The 20284-nt window shown below is 39.0% G+C and overlaps 1 protein-coding gene across 1 annotated transcript in view; it reads left to right on the top strand.

Annotated features, from left to right (window-relative positions):
* PRTG (protogenin) overlaps positions 1-20284 on the top strand; it is a 135738-nt gene that overhangs the window by 106824 nt on the left and 8630 nt on the right. The window contains exons 16-20 of the mRNA XM_040968452.1: positions 701-821; positions 2039-2204; positions 4826-4930; positions 5747-6094; positions 9403-9492. Of these exons, the coding sequence (XP_040824386.1) occupies positions 701-821; positions 2039-2204; positions 4826-4930; positions 5747-6094; positions 9403-9492 (830 nt within the window). The remainder of the gene's footprint in view (positions 1-700; positions 822-2038; positions 2205-4825; positions 4931-5746; positions 6095-9402; positions 9493-20284) is intronic.

The raw sequence follows: 20284 nt of genomic DNA, 5'->3' as shown, positions 1-20284 counted from the left end.
ATTGGGGTCCCGCCCCAGAGCTGATCAGAACCCCTAGTGATTCATATGCACATGCAAATTTGACAAGCCCTGTGCTTATCTGTGCAGACAAAAAGCTAATCTTCCACCTGCACTCCTGCTTTTTAGGCAACATGATATGAATGCTGTTCTTAGGTCCATGGGGCACACCTGAATTTCATGCTGTTTGGTATTATAAATTATATGTTGGTCGTATTTGATATACTGATATCAAATATTATTTTATAGTTGTTTTAAGATTTATTTACACACCAGAGAAAGAGAGAAATGATCTGTCTGCTGGTTTACTCCGTAAATGCCTTCAACAACTGCTAGTGGGTCTGGCCAAAGCCAGGAGTCAAAAAAGCCATCCATAGCAAGGACCCAAATACCTGAGCTGTCACCTGCCGTGTCCCAGGTGCACTACAGGAAGGTGAATCAAAAGTGGAAGAGCCAAGATATGGGATGCTGGCTCCCATGTGGCAGGTTAACCATGGCACCACAACACTTGCCCTGACTCCTATTTAAACTCTTCAGTGTTGGAAGAGAAACCAACTTGCTAAAAGATGAATTCTGCTTTGATGATGTCAAAACTTCTGTGAGATGAAGAGGAACTATTGTAAAGCAAATGTCTGCCTGAAAATCACAGCATGTATTTTTTTCTGATTCATTCTAAGTCCATGTACTTTATTTTCCCTTATAGTTTATTCAGGCTATTACCACCTGGACCAGAAGTCAATGACTGGCATTGCTGTAGGTGTCGGCATAGCCCTGACCTGCATCCTGGTCTGTGTTCTCATCTTGATATACCGAAGTAAAGCCAGGTGTGTGTTCCATTTCTAGGGGTGTTAAGGTGGTTTAAGAAAGAAACTACACTACAGTAACCTCAGGATCAATGAAACCATGTGTCTCATAGCGTAACCAGGACTATCCACTTCAATTTTATTGCTACGTCAGTTTTTGTAGCTATAGAAATGTGGTCATTTTGAAGAGAGTTCATTTTCTTACCATTTGAAAAAAAAAAAGCTGTAATAATAAAATATTTTTTGAGTGAGGACCTGGATTCCTCATTTCCAGTGGGTTTTTTTGAAACACAGAGTTCATATTGGATTACTTTTTAAAGTAACAACCTGATACATTTGATGTGAGGATTCCTTATTGTCTAGAGTATTTTATATTTAACTAATAGTGTGTGAAATGCCTGAATCAATTAAAAACACCTCAGGGCATGTCATAGGGTTTTCTGTACAAGGATGCAGGTGAGCATGATAACTCAGAATTGGCAGTCTCATCCATGGTTTGACTTTGAACACATTTTTGGCATAAATTTACGTTCGGGGAATTTACGTATTTGAGACCTTTTAGATTTTAATTTTTGCTTTCATTTATTTTCTGAAAGTATTTTAAATAAACACCAGTCATTATTTTAGCTTGTCCCATCACTAGACCTTCTCAATTTACATAGATTTTTTTTTCACCATTGCTATTTGTTCATACTTGGAAAACATCAGTGAGTGAGTTTAGCTTCTAACATGCTTATAAATGTTGAAGTGACTTTATTTTTTGTGTTGCTCATTGTAAGAATTTTGTAGTCTTCATGCATGGTGCTTTAATGATGCCTGCATTCTATAAAAGTGCTATGATAAAATTTCTATCATTAATTAGCAAGTGCATTGTTTTAGGTTAATGTAGCAGGAAGCTACAAGCCTAAAGGCAGAAATATAAAATAAAAAAAATCATAATTTCTGTGCAAAATTGTCAGTATGTCACAATAAATAGTAACACTTGGCAACTTAAGATTTTAATTAAGTGTGGAAAATAACTTTCACAGGCAGGTATTAAGATGAAACAAAAAAGTATGTTCAAATTTAAGTTCATCTCAGTGAGTTGGGGTTAAATTCTGATACTTATTAAAGATATTTGAGAAATGTGTATTTAAGAACTTTGTTGTTTGCAAAGTTATGATTTAGGCCACACTGGGCATATTTGCCTCTGTCTTCTGTGACATTAGAGGAATTTCTGCACTTCTGGCTCTTTTCAGAAAATCAGCTGCTTCTAAGACAGCACAGAATGGACCCCAGCAGATCCCTTGCACCATTACCTCCTCAGCGAGTAGGACTGACGTGGCAAAGAACCTGCAAAGAGCTGCTGAAAATGAAGACTCTTTACTGCCAATGATCGTGCCCAACAGCTTCCTTGATGCCAAGGTACCCTGAGCCCAGACAGTAGTTGGCTGCATAACCCTTCTCTCTATTCGTGTGGCCTTCATGTGTAAATTTCCTTACCTGAAACTTAACATATTCAATATGCCGTGTGCATACTCCCCTTTATGAGATGGAAGCAAAACAAAAAATTAAATGAAACACTCATCTTTCTTTTCCTTCCTTACCTAAAATATTTGCAAGGAAGATGATACAGACTGATAAAAGAATGAGGCGTGAAAGAATGGTGGGATTCAGTGAAGCTAAAATGTCTTAAACAAGGTCATCATTGTCTTTATGCATTATAATGAGCTTCCCTGCACTTACTGGGTGGGCAATCCTTCATTAATCCATTTTACACTTAGTTTGAGTTGTTGAACTGAATTTATCACCAGAACATCCCAGATATTAATGAGTTTTAAAAATAGCATCTAAATAGATACCTGAAGATCCTTTTATAACCCAGGGAATTTGGCTATAGAGAAGAAATGTCATTGGAGATGTTACTTCGTGTCTTTGCCAGTATAGTGGTCAGCATTATGGGTGCCAACTTGAAATTATTTTTAGTCACATTGCAACATTAGATACTATGCTTTATTACAATAGCTCCCTGTAACCAATGTGCTATAAATCATATGTCAGCACACCACAACCCAGGCCAAGCCACAGCCTGTTTTTCTGTTGCCACCCAGTTAAACTAAGGATACTTAGTACATTTTGTGTGTGTGTGTGTGTGTGTGTGTGTTATATTTAAAAAGAAAATATGACTTTGGCCATGTATATTCTGCAAAGACTAAGACGCTTATTTTTGTTAATTAAAAAAAGTTATAAAGATTTACTTGTTTATTTGAAAAAAAGTTAGAGAGGGAGAGGTCTTGCATCTGCCAGTTCACTCCCCAGACTGCCATTACAGCTGGGATTTGGCCAGGCCAAACTATAATGTCCATATGGATGGCAGGGTGCTGCACATTTGGGCCATCTACTATTTTGGTTGAGTACATCATCAGGAAACAGGATCAGAAGTAGAACAGCCAGGCCATGCCAGTATAGAATGCCTGCATCTTAGGTGGCAGCTTTATCCATTATACTACAACAAAATTAAATGTAGTGTCTTTCAGATGAAATCTTCTTGTGTCTAGCTCAATATTATGTATATTTTAGGCAAATAATTGTGAATTTATTTTCCTTGCTGTTTGCATTGTGGTTTTCTGTTGTGATTGGTTGCTACCTAATTTAGCTTTTACTTTCCCAATACAAATTAAGCCACCCAGCTTATTTCAAATTATTGTAAAAATTAGAACCTAAACTTTAAATAAGCATAAATCATCATGGAAATGTCCTATATTACTTATACGGAATATTACTTATACGTATATGTATATATACATATATATACGTATATTACTTATACTATATATATGTATAAGTATACATATATTACTAATACGTGTATTACTTATACGGAAGTACATATGAGAAAGGATAAGGGAGAAGCTGAATAGGGGTTACACATGGGAAAAGGGGAAGATTCTAAGTTGAAAGGAGGCAGAAAGGAATAGAAAGCTTCAAGTCAAAGAGAATAAAAAGCCGGAGACCTTTATCTCTTCCCTTGGGTTTGCCTAGGAGTTGATACCCTTCCAACATCATGTGTTAAGTATATGTTAGCCCATGACAGTCTTTTCAAGCATGCAGAGAAGTTTAAGAAATGATTGTTGCTATCTTGCTATGGTTCTGTACCTCTGTCTGGCAGGGAATCAGGAGTTTGCCTCTTCCTTCAGAGGTTTAGGAAAGTTTCATGGATTTGGTAGGAGAAAGCTGGGCTGCAGAAATGCTGATGAGTTTTGATTGGAGGGACTTAGACTCAAGCCAGTACAGTAAGATGGGCTCCTCATTCTGGCCTTGCTTGTCCAGCTGACATCTTGCTCCTGAAAAGGCCCTCCTGCATGTAACTTGTGCTAATACTCCGGTCTCTTAGGTGTTGCAGAACACATGGTACTGCTGTTCATGCCTACTTCATGTGGTACGCAGTGTTCTCTCTGGTAATGCATTGCCAAGTCCTTAACAGCTCTCTTAAGAAAGCAGGAACTTAAAAGAAAAAAACATGGTAGGGAACCTTTAGGAAGTACTGGTGCTATAGGAAGAGGTTTTTGAGGTTGGAGCATCAGGAGAAGTCAAAGGAAGTGGCAGCCCAGTGTCATAAAGGAACACTCCAATATCATTTATTTTTGTTTGCACTCCCCTTTAAATTGTGTAATCATTATACTTTACTTCCAGATACTTCAGCAACATCTGAGTATGTTGATGGGAATTGTGTAGTGTTCAAAATATGTGTATACTTCAAAAGCTTTTTATAACAAACTAATCTTTTAGTTCCATTTTCCATAAGCTTTTTGAAGCACCCTTGTGTGCATGTGTGTGTTTGTGTGTGTGGTGTCTTAACAATATACCCATTATATCTTTTTGATAACCTGAATATGTTGTATGCTGCCCTTGTAAAAAATAGAATAACAATGTTTGTGATGTTTTTTTGCTTTGACTTAAAAAAAAATTATACTATTTAAAATAAGCTGAAATCTGAAATATCAAGGTACTTACATACTTAATTTTCCCTCTTATATTTTGTCCAGGGAGGAACCGACCTAATAATTAACAGTTATGGTCCTATAGTTAAAAGCAACTCTAAGAAAAAATGGTTTCTCTTTCAAGACTCTAAGAAGAAAAAAGTTGAGCAGGTAATTTACCCAGCTAGGAAAAATCCTTGGCAAACTATTGTTATTTGCTGGGCTTGGGCCTAATATTTATTCCTAGGTTCTTGCCTCTCACTTAAAAAACGTTTTAAACACAGGCACTGATACAGCGTACACGAAGATAAGGTTTTATTTAAACGGTGAAGAATTCACAGACACATGTGAGCCATGTTCAGGGATATAGTGGTCTAGGAAGGCAAAGGTGAATCAGATTGACCTTCCAGCTGCTGCATCTGCATCCCAGGCTTCTTAGGAGCTTGCAAGGGAGAGTGGTTGCTAGATGCTGTTCCCAGGTCCCAGGTAACAGGAAGTGCTTCTTGGGCAAATAGGGTTCCCTAGGGTGCGAAAGGGAGTGGCTTTCAACTCATGTAACCAAACTGGCCAGTTACCTACACCATACACGATAACATGAACTGGAGAAGAAATATAAATTAATGTTTTGATTTTCTATTCTTTGTAAAGATTTGCATATTTGAAAGGCAGGGTGGCAGAGACAGAGAGGATGGCTGCTGAAAGGACAGTAGGAGTTGTCCTCTGAGCTGGGGAGGGGTGGCAGTTGGGAAGGACAGGGATAGTAGAATCACTCCGGCATGAGCTGGTGTTCGGCAGACCCTGGAAGACAGTGATGATGACTCAGTAACTGTGCTTCTGCTCTCACCCACCCACCCACAAGATTGAATTGAATTCCTGGCTCCTGGCTTTGGCCTGGCCCAGCCCCAGCCAAGTGCATCCCTCACAATGCCTGTTATTCATAAACCAGAAGAGTTCACCATTTCCTTGCTCTGATCTGTTTTTGCCTAGCCTCAAAGAAGATTTACTCAAGCCGTCTGCTTTTACCAGCCAGGCACTACTGTGCTCATTGGTGGTGAAGACTCTCCCGGCTCCCCACACCAGACAGCCAGCTTCCCAAGACCCTTTAGTGGGACGGTGGATCCTGAGCATTCAGCAAATAGTGAAGGTAGCCACGAGACTGGGGATTCTGGAAGGTTCTCCCATGAGTCCAGTGATGAAATACACCTGTCGTCCGTCATCAGTTCGACACCTCCAACCTCCAGTTCCCTCACTGGCAGTGATTCTGGGGACAACCCAACGACGAGCAAGTGTGAAGACCCTGCAGTGCCACCTGCTGCGGAGTCGACCCCAGCTTCCGTTGTGCAGCCTTCACCCGCCATGCTATGCTTTGACAAAGATTGCCCTGTCTAGAGGCCCTCACTCAGGGGTCTCATCTTAAATCTGTTCGAAGGACAATGAACAGGAAGCCAAAAGCCTTTTGTGAAACCTTCAATGACTTATTGGGTATTTCAGGCTTTTTCTGAATGTGTTTTTTTTTTAATTTTGCAATTCACGTTTTTTGAATGTTTCAATGTCAGCAATGTGAAAGGACAGTCAAGATATTTGACTGGATTATAAAATATGTCACTGGAGCAAAGGGAAGACTTGGGAGAGTCCCTTTGCTGATGATCTACCTCAGTTTGCCAGCTGGCAGACTCTGAAGATGAACTATGTTACCTCATTTGTTATAGTTTATGTCAGCTGTGTAGCCAATGATACTTCCTAGTAGCATTTGTTTTCAGTGCTGTGTGTGTCATGTATGTGAACAAAGGAGTCACATAGGTAGGTGAGAATGTTTATCTGAAGCTCTGAGTTTTCAGAAACCATGACATCAGCAGAGTGCGGGCAGTTTCATCGCTTCTTCTATGAGGACTGTTCCACCACTGAGAAGAGAAAAAAAAATTATTTTAATGAATGACCAGAACAGCAAAAACAATAACGTGTTAGTCTTTTGGGAAAGCAGAACCGTTCAGAAGCATCTAGGGAAGAACATTGCTTCACAGGTGTTAGAATCTGAGTGCTCTGTCCTGTGCATTCTGAACCATACCTGATGGGGCAAGGGCCGGGACAATTTGCTAACCCCACCTGCCTCGAGCTGTGCCTTTCTTTTAACATCTCTTTGCCTGACAGTCCACCAAAGGCTGCACTGCCAGGTTGCAAATCATCCTCAACTCTTCCTTTATTAGTTATAAAGCCCCATGCAGAAAATGGATTTTTAAAGAGAGAATGGGTTAAGGGTTTCTTTTTCTAATATCCAGTTTGGTTTAAAGAGATGAAGAAATTTCATATAAAGAATGAAGATAAATGTGATAGTTGACAGAATTTGAGGTTATTGTAATAACAGTGCCTTCCATAATCTATTATGAAATATTTTGCCTTATGCCTTTTTGATAGTCATGAAGTTGTTTAGGACAACAATACGTAAAGTTGCCTTAATAGTTTCTAGAAATGTGTCAGTAACCTGATAATTTTGATATGGAGTATCTTACCAAAGAGGTTTTTTTGTTGTTGTTTGTTTTTTTAAGTGCAGTTTTTGTTCAGGAATAGACATTCAGAATTCTAACACCCTCTAGTTATGTTTTCTTGAATTCTTAAAAGAATTTGATACTCTTCATTTAATTTTCTTTCAGTGTCAATGTTGTGAATGAGCAAACTAGCTCTCAGAGTGAATAATCCTCTTGTTGGTTTAAAATCAGCAAATAGTTTACTCAACCATGTGGAACAGGCCCCCTTCTCACTCTGTTACCTAGATGCTGAGCTGTGGTGGAGAAAAGGGCCTCATATCCTTTCAAGAGTATTCTTTTCAGATTTTCTGGATATGACTGTTAAGTCTCCTTTTGAAAGGAACCTGTCAGGTTTCCCCTTGCAATGTTTTGTTTGTAGAGGGGGCAGGGTTTTATTACATGAAGGTATTCCAAAACCAAAAGAAGTGTGTTGAATAACAGTCTTAGCATCACCTCCTAGCCCAGTTACTGATGACACCACATTTTAAAATGTTTTTTCTGATCTGTATAGTTTGTGCCAAACAATGTTTTAGAAGCAGACCAACGTGAAGTGTCAACAGCCACTTCTCAGCTAAATTCGGAGGCCCCCTAAGTGTGGGCGGCTTGGCAAAACAGAAGAGCAGAGCTTTAGGTGAACAGTCCTAGGCAAGGAAAGTGCCGCCCTGCCTTGTGAGCTCCTGTTTATACTACCTCCTTTTAAAGTATTCTAGTGTTATTTTTTTTTCCTGTACTCAGGGAACATTTTGTTACTTTTTAAGCTGCCTCATGGAAGCATGGGCAAATTGACAGGGTATGGAGTTTTGTGGTTCCAAAGTAGAAGTATGTGGGGCCGACTTTTATCAGTGCCTACAGTTTAAGGAGCATGAGGAGATCATTTTGTTTTGTTTTTTTTTTTAACTTTGATGAGAAGGCAAACAAACTCTAAGGCTGAAACATATCATGCATCATAGCTGTGAAAGATGTATTTTGGACCATGTGAATACCAGTAGCCTTTTTAATTGCCTGAAAAGATGATCTGAAATCCTTGAGAAAATATTTTGTCTGTGTGGTTTCTGATGAATAGGCCCATAGTTATTATAGATTGGTTTAGGCTATAACTGTTGGCTAATTATTTACCAGTATGTTTCTTACCTCTTCAGTTTGTTCTGATGAAATGTTTCATAATAATCCTGTTACCAAAGAATTTTCAATAGAAAGTAAAATTATGATTATAAACTCCCTCAAATTGAATTAAGTAGGAACATCTGTAGATACGAAGTTTATCCAAGTAGTTACTAACTCAGAACATTAGGATTTATATTGATTGTTATAGTTAAATAGTCTAGTGATCTTAACTACCTTATTTGTTACCAGAGCATTTGATGTAGGTTGTAATGCTTCCATTACCAGCAGATAGTTCCAAAAATTTACCTTCCATGTGTAACTTTTTTCTTCAGCAAGTAAATCTTCAACTCTACAGTATTAAAGTGTTTTTCAAATTGTTGAAGTTGCTTGTTGAAGAGAAAGAACAAATCTTTTCACCCAAAATAAATTCGGTCTCATTGAATAAAATATTCATAGTGCAACAAAGACTTGTCTTGAGCAAAGCAAGCCTCTTACATATGAAATTGTAATTGAAATGGAGAGATCATTGCTTATCTCTCGTAATGGTGTTACTATTCCATGATATTTCATTCCACAGGGGCTAATATGCAAATGGTAACTGCTTTCCAAAGATGTATTTGCTGTAAGTACTAATACATTGCATGTCATTTTTATGCCAAATCCTACAAGACAATGCTCATCGGTATTTTCATACCAAAGACCGTTAAAATATATAGGTTAGCCTGTGAGTGATGATGAGCATATTTGAAAATAAAATTATTTTAGAAACTGATAGGGAGTTTAGCTTTAGTAGCAAAAGAGATCAAGGGTTAAGTTTACATTAAGTAAAAGCAATACAATTATAGTGGTATTTATCAGTGTTTTTGTTCAAGTACTTTATATCAGCAAATTAAAAAGAAAAACCAAAGATATTTAAGGTTGCCTCTGCATATAGGAAAATGTAGTTGTCCATTAAACTGTTGTTTCTTGTTTCTGTGTTAACCGAACGAGTTTCTCCTGAACCCAATCTGTGTTCAGATAACTTCCATGGGTGGCAACTTTGCATCCGATCTGCTGCCACAGGGTGTTTTTGCCGAACGATGTGATACTCTGCTGCGCACCTGGAGGGTGAGATGTTGGCTGAACTCTCAGCAGACTTGTCCATTGCAGTTATCTTGGTAACCCCTGAGTAGGCTTATGTAGTCCTCTTACTCCTTAAAGCATCACCTGGTTCTTCCGAGGACTGAAGTGAGCCAGTAGCTGAAGGTTAAGGGTGTGCTCGTCTTTGAGGACAGGCAAGCGAATCATGTTGCTGCTGCAGACACCTCTGCCCCAATAGTTGCAGAGGTTTGAAATTGTTGAATTGAAACTGAAGTTGTTCAAATGAAATGTCTCCATTGCATCCAAGAAGCCTAGTGTTGGAACTTTCATGGAAGCTCAAGTGAAGGAAGAATCTTTTTTTGTTTTGTTTTTAATGAGGATATTTTGATTAGCCTAAAATAAAGAAACAAGTGACTGAAGATAAATTTTTTTATACCAAGGTATTTAGACCTTGGTGGGACAACCAGCTTTTATTTACCTGGGCTTCAGACAGAAGCAGTGCCAACACTGGGCTTGGTGGCAATGGTTTAAAGTAGTTTGTCTTGGCTTTGCAAGGGCTTCTGCCAGAAACTTGCTCATGGCTAGCAACTCAGGATCATAGAAGATACCTTTGGAAATAAGTCAATAGACCATGAAAAGATAGATTTAGAAGCGTCATTTTTCGTTTAAATGCAAGAACACCCAGATGTTATTCCATTCAGCAGTGACTATAGTGATTGACTGGATTTGAATTTTGAATTCTGAATATCAATGGAAAATATTTCCATCATTATTGGAAATGTCATCATCTTTTCTAGACTAAACAAGTGTTTTTTGGACTTTATTCCTGATCATTTCCCACATGAGTCTCTGATAGAGTTGCTCTGGTTTAATTGTCAGTGTTTGTGGTGACACACAAGTACACAATACAGGGTTCAGGAGATCACCTGTACACAACCAGTTGTCTAAGTTGTGAATTTTCTTAATGTCTCAAAGAATATAACTGTAAAATTCTGTGTTAAGCTGACTTTTACTCAGGATATAAGATCACAGGCTAATGCAATGTGAATGTTTGCAGGCTTTAATCTTCGTTTCCCTTTTCTAGCCTTTGAAGGTATTCGAGATTACCATGACAGTCTTGCATTTTTACCTGAGATACCATATGATGTTCCTATCACCATTCTGAACAAATCACCACACATTTAGTATATTAAAGCTATAGTTACTTACTGCCTTAGGTTCTGTGGATAAAAATATGGCTCTGGGATCATCCCAAGGCATTGGCAGTAAGAATCCATCTCATTGACTCGTCCTGCCTTGGAAAACTGTGAGCCCCTCCATCCTTCCTTGTTCAAGCTAAGAGTTAGCAGCTCTGTGACACTGCTATATTTCTCTAACCACCTCCCCCCCCCATGAGCCAAGTTCTCCCCTTTTAAGGGCTGCTGTGATGCAACTGGACCTTTCTAGATAATCCAAGAGAAACTCTTCATCCCAAATTTCTTGCTTTGTCACATTGGCAAACCTCCTTTCGCCCTGTATGGTGACAGCGGTCACAAGCTGCAGGAACTTAGCCATGGCCGCCTGTGGGTGGCCGTTGTTTTGCTGCCACAGGTCTAGCATATTGTGGAATTCTGATCCCAGTGAAATGTCTGCACATGAAGGAGATTTGGACCTGAGGTCATGTGCCTGCCCCTTGGGAATCTTTGAAATTTTAGGGTCGTGGAAAACTTAATATGTGGTATATCAAAACTGGACATTAAGCTTCCTCTCTCCAACACTTACAAAGGTAGTTCAGCCTCAGACTTGCTGCTTGTGTGCATCTCAGTTCCGTGAGTCAACAGAGTCTCCTAAGTACCTGCCTCCATTTTTATGAAACATCACTGGTATTTTCTGAAAACGCCCCTGCTTGGGGAGAGTTTGGTGAGATTCAGAGTAGATGACAGGGCAGTGCCAAACTCAAGTGCATTCTGAGTTTTCTTTTCAAAACACACTCGCAGCATGCAGCCTTTCTGCCTTTAAGCCTGGGTTATCTCTTCATTTGCCGCTGACTGGTTTTCAGTTTTGAGAACTCTGAGTTTTTCTATTGTTCTCAGCAAGAGATTCCACTGAACCTCTTCAATGTGTCTATCGTCAAGAAAATTGCTATCTTTTTATTTATTTATTTATTTCAGTTGTCTTTTTCCTAGAAAGCCTTGGCTACCAACACTCTGAATTGCTGATTTCGGGATCATTTTGAAACTGGCTTCTCAGAGTGCCGAAGGACAATTTTTGATTATGCCATCATCTGTAGCTTTTTTTTTTTTGTACTCAAGCTGTCTCCATAATGAGGCAAAGATCAGCCTGACACTCTCAGTATAGACAAGAGAGTGGGTCCTCATGCAGCTTCTTCCTCATGGCTAACAAGGGATCCTGCCCTTTACCGAGCACCTGCAGCATGCCCAGACGTGCTCCATCTATGCCAGCTCCTGCGTTTGTGCTGCAATGGTTATCACCATTGTAGTGATCAGGAAACTGAGGTTCCTGATCATTTGACAAAGGGCACAGATAGTACGTGGCTTAGCCAAAATAAAAACCCAAGTTGGGCTGAATCCAGAGTAATAGGTCTTCTTGTGCTACAGTCTCAGCTGAAAGTTACCCAGGTTCATAGCGCTTTCCACCGAGGACTCAAATATAGCCTTCTATTTTTTGGTATCTATGAAGACTAGATTGTATCAACATGATCTGTCTGCAGAATAGTAAGCAACCAACAGGGAGAAGTCGGTTTTGGTGTATCCATTTCTTCACAGTAGGAATTTAGGAAGCACTGAGCTGTAACTCATCCCTGTCATCTCCCAGCCTCTCTCCTTCACAACCTTCCATTTATCTCAGTTAAAATTGTGTCGGACGGATGGCTGTGCCTCGAGTAGCATTAGGAATAAGGTAGGCACAGTTTCTGGGTTCTTTAAGCTAGACATTTTATTACTGGGCTAGATCTTCAAGTGGTATTTTAATCTTTTGTAGCTTTCTATAGTCCCCATATCCAAATGGAAATTTATTAAGTGAAAATTGCAGGTACAGAGCTAGTAATAATTTCTTGCTAGATCTAAAGAGTCAATCATGAATAAAAATAAGTTTTTCACACTAGTGAAGAAGGGAGCAAAGTTGACAGTCACGTTAATAGAATATGTAGAAGGTTAGGACTTGGAATACTTACGTTATAATCTTGATGTTTCTGAAAATTGTTTAGCAGGAAAGTTCTTAACCTATTTTTGTTCTTTATCCGTGAAGTGAGGATAATTTGTTGTGCAGACTGAAGCAGTAGTACTTTGAAAACTTAAAAGGAAATTCAAGTGTAAATAATTATAATCCAAAAGTAATTTCTGAGACTGTGAAAACATCTTAGAACTTTTACCTTATGGGTCAACCTTTGCACTGATATTTTGCCTGAGCTAAAATAAAAATGCTTGCTTCTCTCGTAAATGCACACACAAAACTAGAAGAAAGTGGTTGGTAGAAAAAGAAAGGCAAAGCTTGGGATTTAATACTGGTCAGGAAAAAGGAAACAGGAATTGACTGCTACATTGAGAGTAGTAAACTTAATTGCCCTATCTGCTCAGGAGGACTCACACTTTGTTACCTTACATTTCAAAGAGGAAAGTGTGAGCTTAGGATTCTTCTCCAACAATGCTGTTTCAAGGTGGCAGAGCATTTTAACGTCTTTGCAAACTGTTCAGAATGACCCAGGTTATATGGAGCAACACATCCTGAAACCTAATTCTGCTTGATCCAAGTTTACGTTTAAAACTTACTGGGAAGAATTATGCAATTGCTGTCTTTCCTTAGAGAAAGGAAGTATTTCCTCTGACTTTCTTGCACCATCCAGCATCACGCTTGGTGTAAGAAACTTCTGAGAAGCTTTGCAGATTTATTTAAGCTTATGTCTGTAAGTAGCTCATGGTATTTAGATCCAGCCTTTACTTCTAAGTTTCATGTTTTAAAAATTTATATTACATAAATTTATTTTGGTACAGATGTCTTAAGACGAAATAATCAGAATATTTGCCTTAAAATATATTCTTTCTCCTGTTGCCAAATTCTGGATATAGCTGCTCTTTGGCAGATGCAAATTATTTGTGATAATTAGCTCATTGAGCCTGTCCTAGGAAGTTTCAAAGCCTGAATACACACATATTGCCTTAGCCTATTAATAGAGGACATGTATGAAGAGAATTTGTCTATTGCTGTTGTTGGACAAAATTTGATGTTTGTGTGTCTGATTTTTGTGTTTTTTTTTTCAAAGATGTGAATTTAATGAAAGTGTGGGAGCCAGTTAAGTTATTTTATGTAATGGGTGTTCTGGATCCTTTCACTTGATGTATCATTTTTTGTAAGGGTAACATTTGCAGGCTTGCTAATGGACCACAGAACTGAGCTGTATTAATTTTATACTTGACTCAGGGGATCAGTTCTGTGAACTCCATTGCATGAGGAAAGCAAATGCTTGCCTTGATTTTGAATGTACCTTTTTAATGTCTTCTGAAAACATATTTTGCTCAATAATGTGGGTTTATTTTCTTTTTCTAGTATCGTGGTAAACAATGCTTAGTATTTTTCCCTGTCCCTGGGGTTAGTTTACATACTACCCTACAGGTCATGCCAAAAATGAATAAAGTTTAAATGCCAAAATGTTTATGAAACTGCTGTCTAAATACTGATTGATTGCACAGTTTAAATAAAAGTTTTCCTTGGTTTAAAAAAAAAGAGAGAAGAAGAACCTGTGTTTCCTTTTATCCTTCAGTTTCTTTTGGGGAATGGAGAAGAAAAGCTTTGGATGAATAGAATGGTGGCTTTTGTATTCTGGAATATGGTGATCAAGTCTTACACCAAGCAGCAGAAATAGAATCCATTTAAGGTGAGAATGATTGCTCCTCTGCCATATCTTGTAGCAGCAAGAAAATGATAGTTATCCCATTGCAGTAAAAGATTGCTTGTCTGAGGGCCTAATGGTAGTTAGTGTAAAGGCTTTGGGCTTGTTTATGTGAATGCCATCCTAATTCAAGACAAAGATTTTTTTTTAGAGAGAATTAGAGAATTCCAAGAACTTTCCCACTAGAAACATCTAGAATAAAATAGGACCCAAGCAAGTTTTTAAACACAGTTTTGAATTTTTATTTTTTTAAAATTAGTTTTGGAAATGAAAAAAGAGAACTGAAAAATAGAGCAGTAATTTTGACATTGTACTGACGGAAAAATATTAAGAATGAATAAAAGCATAAATGTGCAGTATGGTAAAAGGAATAGGGAAATAAGATAGATGGGTAGCATTTCCTGAAATAAACAATGCAGTCCTTCAGTGTTTGAAAAATCTCTTCAATATGTCAAATAGAGTGACAGAGTTCTAAAACTGGGGGATAGATATGAGGAAATCAGATAGAGTGCAGTGCACACACCACACAGTGAATATGAAACAGAGGTAAGTGGAAATAAAACAGGTAAGTGGAAATTTAATACACATCTGACAACTTTGCAAAATGAATGACTAAATAGAATGAAGGGGAAAGCCAAGAAAAAAAAGTATAAGGGGGAAATAGACATAGTTTATCCATTTAGTGCAGCATTAAGCCAGAAAGAGATGACATATTGATAGATGTTATATTGTTACAATGTGGAAAAATCTTGAAAGCTTAAGTTAAAGAAATCAATAAAACACAGAAGTTCTTGGGGCTGGTGCTGTTGTAGGGTTTTTGACCCCGAGTATGGCAGCAACCTCAGTTCTTGTCTTGCAGGAAAAAGGAATTTTCGTGCAGACACAGTTTAGTTTTAAAACAAGATTTATTAGAAAAGTTGAGAAGAGAGACTCCCGTTCTAGTGATAGGAGGGGGCTCTGAGATAGAAAGGACCCGTGCCTGGGGAGTGTTGGGATCTTTTAAAGCTTTATTTCAGAAGGGGATTTTCCAAGGACAAAGGAATTTCCTGGTCCCCAGGTATCTGGTTTTGGGGGCAAAAGACCAGAGAGGTGCCAGACATAGGACATTCCAGGCCTTAGGCATGTGTATTACTTCCTCCTGCCCTGCTTTCAGTGATAAAGAGATCAGCCTTGTCCCTTGGAAGAAACGTGTTCTGGTGAATCTAAGACATGGTGGGGAAATTCTATTTTAAAAAAATGACTCAGGGACCCAGAATACCCTGACTGCCTAAACCCAGTCTAAGTCCTCTCACAGTGCTGTGTTGTAACTAGTTAAGCTACCAGAAAAGCACGGTGGGTTCTTTCCTCAGCTTAGTATAGAAATAAAAAGCCGGGAATCTGTTGCAAACAGAAAAGTTTATTTACGAAGGGACCAGGTGAGCAGGGAAGAGAGGGAAGAGGAAGCACCTCCGGAAAAGAAGCCGGGAGGTGGGGTGCCTCTCAAAAGAGGAGGGAGAGAGACACCAAAGGTTTGAGGAAGGGTCTTGGGGTTTTAAGCCTTTCTTGGCCCCTCCTTGTTGGGCAGGGAACCTACAGGTAAGATGTTCCCCATTGGTGGTCTCTTAATTAATTAGGAAATGGGTGGGCAGTGCTGGTGCCGCCCACCTGAAGGTGTGGCCAAGACCTCAGCAGGCCTGGATGGTCTCATGAGATACCAGCATCTCCTATGGGTACCAGTTTATGTCCTGACTGCTCCACTTCCAGTCCAGCACCTGCCATTGGCCTGGGAAAGCAGCAGAAAATGATTTCAGTGTTTGGCCCTTTGCCATCCATGTGGGAGAATAGATGAGCTCCTGGCTTCAGTCTGGGCCAACTCTGGCCATTGCAGCCAATTATGGAGTGAATCAACAGGGATAAAAGACATCTCTCTCCATGTCTTCTGTTCTCTGTAACTCTGCCTTTCAAACAAACAAATCTTTAAAAAAAAAATTTTAAAAGAAGAAGAAGGGTACATTTGATAAGAGAAAAAAAAAACCCAGAATAGGGAAGTCTGTGGAAATTGATGTTGCACAGGCCAAGAGTTTTCAAGGATTGGGAAGTGTATGCTTGTGTATGATAATATTTTTGGGCATAATGATAATGTCGTAATATTAGATGGAGTGATGGTTACACACTACATCTAGTTCTGTGAATAACTCAAAACCATTGAATTGTGCCCTTCATTTTAGTTCATTTAAAAGTTTGTTGTCTTTTACAGAATATACAAACTGGTATTTTTGAGAGTGTATGTACAGAAGTTTAAAAAATAAATAATGTACTTCAAGTATAAAAATTTTGCAACATGCTGTAAAAGTTGGTTAAAATATAAGCTTATGAAATGTTTGTCATAAAAGTAACAATACCTGAATTAATCATGAAAATAAACAAGTAAGTCTTCTCTGTCCATAAGTTTAGATATACCTCTTTTTGTAACTGAGGTCTTTAACCAGGAGTCCAAGTAGTTCGTTTTTCAAATGCATCTTTGTGTTCACAGAACAACTGAGTACGAAGAACAGAGTTCCATATATTCATTCACTGCCCCATCCACATGCCGCCAGTGTCAACATCTCACACGGCAGTGGTACATCTGTCATAGTCAATCAATTTATAATGCTAAATTCCTAGCACCAAAAGTCCATATTTTACATTTGTGTTCATTTTGTTGCTTTTTAACAGACATACAATAAGTACATATTTTGGGAGTGCTATAAATGTATGTATATATATGCATATACATATTTATGAGGTACTATGTGATATTTCATTGCATCCTTGTGTAATGTTCAATCAGGGTGAATAATGTCTATCTCTTCAAACAGTTAACAATTTTAAGATGAAATTAATCACAAACTACGTTTATTTTTTGGATTTTTTTTTAAGATTTTTTTTTTTATTGCAAAGTCAGATACACAGAGAGGAGGAGAGACAGAGGGGAAGATCTTCCGTTCGATAATTCACTCCCCAAGTGAGCACAACGGCTGGTGATGTGCCGATCTGAAGCCAGGAGACTCTTCCGGGTCTCCCACACAGGTGCAGGGTCCCAAGGCTTTGGGCCGTCCTCGACTGCTTTCCCGGGCCACAAGCAGGGAGCTGGAAGGAAAGTGGGACTGCTGGCATTAGAACTGGTGCCCATATGGGATCCCGGGCGTTCAAAGCAAGAAATTTAGCTGCTAGGCCACGCTACCAGGCCCAATTTTTTAAGTAGAGGAATATACAGTGCGTTAACATCCTTACTCTGTTGTTCAGTGTAATCTCAGAAAAGTTATACTTTTTAAATTTTTAAATAAATTTATTTTTAGCTTTTTATCAATTTCTGCAACATTTTAAAAATATTTATTTATTTTTATTGGAACATCAGATACACATAGAGGAGGACAGAGAGAGGAAGATCTTTCATCCGATAATTCACTCCCCAAGTGTCGCAATGGTTGGAGCTGCGCCTATTTGAACCCAGGAGCCAGGAGCCTCTTTCAGGTCTCCCACACGGGTGCAGGGTCCCAAGACCCTGGGCCATCCTCGACTGCTTTCCCAGACCAAAAGCAGGGAGCATGGGAGGCGGAGCCGCCAGGATTAGAACTGGCACCAGTATGGGATCCTGGTGCATTTAATGTGAAGATTTTAGCCACTAGGCCACAGCACTGGGCCTAAGCTTGCACATTTTAATAATACTGATTTTTCTAATTCATATACATGGACTGTCTTTATGTCCTTTTCATTTTTTTCATCAGCTATTTGTAGTTTGTTTTTTTTTAAAGATTTTTTTTTTTTTTTTTTAGTGGAAAGATTTACAGAAAGAAGGAGAGACAGAGAAGAAGATTCCATCTGGTGATTCATTGCTCAAGTGGTCACAACGCCTGGAGCTGAGCTGATCTGAAGCTAGGAGCTAGGAGCTTCTTTGGGATCTCCTACGTGGGTGCAGGGTCCCAAGGCTTTGGGCCATCCTCTGCTGCTTCACAGGCTACAAATAGGGAGCTGGATGGGAAGTGGAGCAGCTGGGACATGAACCAGCACCCATATGGAATCTGGGCAGTTGCAAGGCAAATATTTAGTCATTAGGCTATTGTACCAGGCCCTGTTTGTAGATTCCATTATTATGTTGAAGCACATTCCTTATATCATGAATTATGTTGAATTTTTTTATAAAGACCTTGTCTGATTCCACCAAGATTACCATATGATTTTTTTTGTCCTTCATTTAGATGATGTGGTATCGATTGATATATGTTGAACCTCCTTTGCCTACCTAAATTGGATCCCACTTGATCATGGTGAATCTCTTTCTTCATGGTCTGTTAGATTAATTTTGCTATTATTTTCTTAAAAATTTTTGTGTCTGTATTCATCAAGGATATTGACTTGTAGTTTTCTTTTTTTGTTGTGTCTTTGGTTTTGGTATCAAAAGGTAATGCTATTCTCATAGAATGAGACTGGAGGAATTCCCTCCTGTTGTATTTGTTGGAATAATTTGTTAGGATTGGTGCTGGGTATTTAAAATGTTCTATTATTGCTGATTTTAAAAAGATTTGTGTACTTACATGAAAGGTAGAATTAGAGAGAAACAACAAGAGAGCAAGCATCCACCAATGGTTTATTCCCCACATAGCTGCAGCACCCAGAGTTGGGCTAGTCCAAAATCAGGAATCAGGGACTCCCACGTGGGCACAGGGGCCTAAGCATTTAGGTCATACCAGGGACCCAAATCGGAAGTGGAGCAGCTGGGACACACCAGCGTGTAGGATGCTGGTGTTGCAGGTGGTCACTTTGCCCACTTAGTCGCAGCACTGGCCCCAAGATCGGTGCTCAGTTTAAAAAAATATGACTGATGGAAGTCAGTAGCCTGGTGTTTTCCTTTGAAGGGAGAGGTTTTACTGATAATTCATTCTCACTACCCATTATTGGACTGTTGAGATTTTTCTCTCTTCATAATTGAAGCTTGGTAAAGATGTATCTATCCAGAAATTTGTCCATTTCTTTTAGGTTATGAAATCGGATTCCAAATAGTTGTTCATAGTAATCTCTAATAATCCTTTGTGTTTCTCTGATTACTAATCAGTCATACATAGTGTCTCCATCTTCTCTTCTCAATTTATATATCTATATCTTCTCTTTTTTTTTTTTTCATTGGTCTAAGTAAGAGTTTTTTCAGGGCCTGGCAGCGCGGCCTAGCGGCTAAAGTCCTACTCTGAACACACCGAGATCCCATATGGGCACCAGTTCTAATCCCAGCAGCTCCACTTCCCATCCAGCTCCCTGCTTGTGGCCTGGGAAAGCCGTTGAGGACGGCCCAAAGCCTTGGGACCCTGCACCCGCTTGGGAGACCTGGGAGGTTCCCGGCTCCTTGCTTTGGATAGGCACATCACCGGCCGTTGTGCTCACTTGGGGAGTGAATTATTGAACAGAAGATCTTCCCCTCTGTCTCTCCTCCTCTCTGTGTATTTGACTTTGTAATAAAAATAAATAAATATTTTAAAAAATAAATAAATAAGAGAGTGTTTCAGTTTATGGCTAACTTGCTTAGTGTTTCTTTAAAATGTATAAATCTATTCCGATCTTCTGGTTTTTTTAGAGCAGTATTTCTCAACTTCGCATTATTAAGATCACCCCAACTTTTTGGTGGCAGTAGTTTGTTTACATGCGTGTATATGTATGTATACTGTGTGTATATGTATGTATATAATGCATGTATATAATGCATATGTATACATACACACATATATATGTAACCACAGGTAGTATTTTATAAGGGACCTTCAGACAAACCTGAAACTCTGGTGCTTCCAGTCCAGTTACATATGACAGTGCATCCTGGGATGCTTGGGGCCCTGTCGCCCATGTAGGCTACCTGGATATAGTTCCTGGCTCATGTTTTCAGCATGACGCTGTGTTTTCTTTTTAAGATTTATTTATTTTTATTGG

This window comes from Ochotona curzoniae, unplaced genomic scaffold, assembly GCF_017591425.1.
Source record: "Ochotona curzoniae isolate NIBS_2020 unplaced genomic scaffold, NIBS_Ocur_1.0 scaffold_4701, whole genome shotgun sequence".
Taxonomy (NCBI): Eukaryota; Metazoa; Chordata; class Mammalia; order Lagomorpha; family Ochotonidae; genus Ochotona; species Ochotona curzoniae.
Note: the sequence above shows the minus strand (reverse complement) of the source record. Positions and strands in the feature narration are given on the sequence as shown.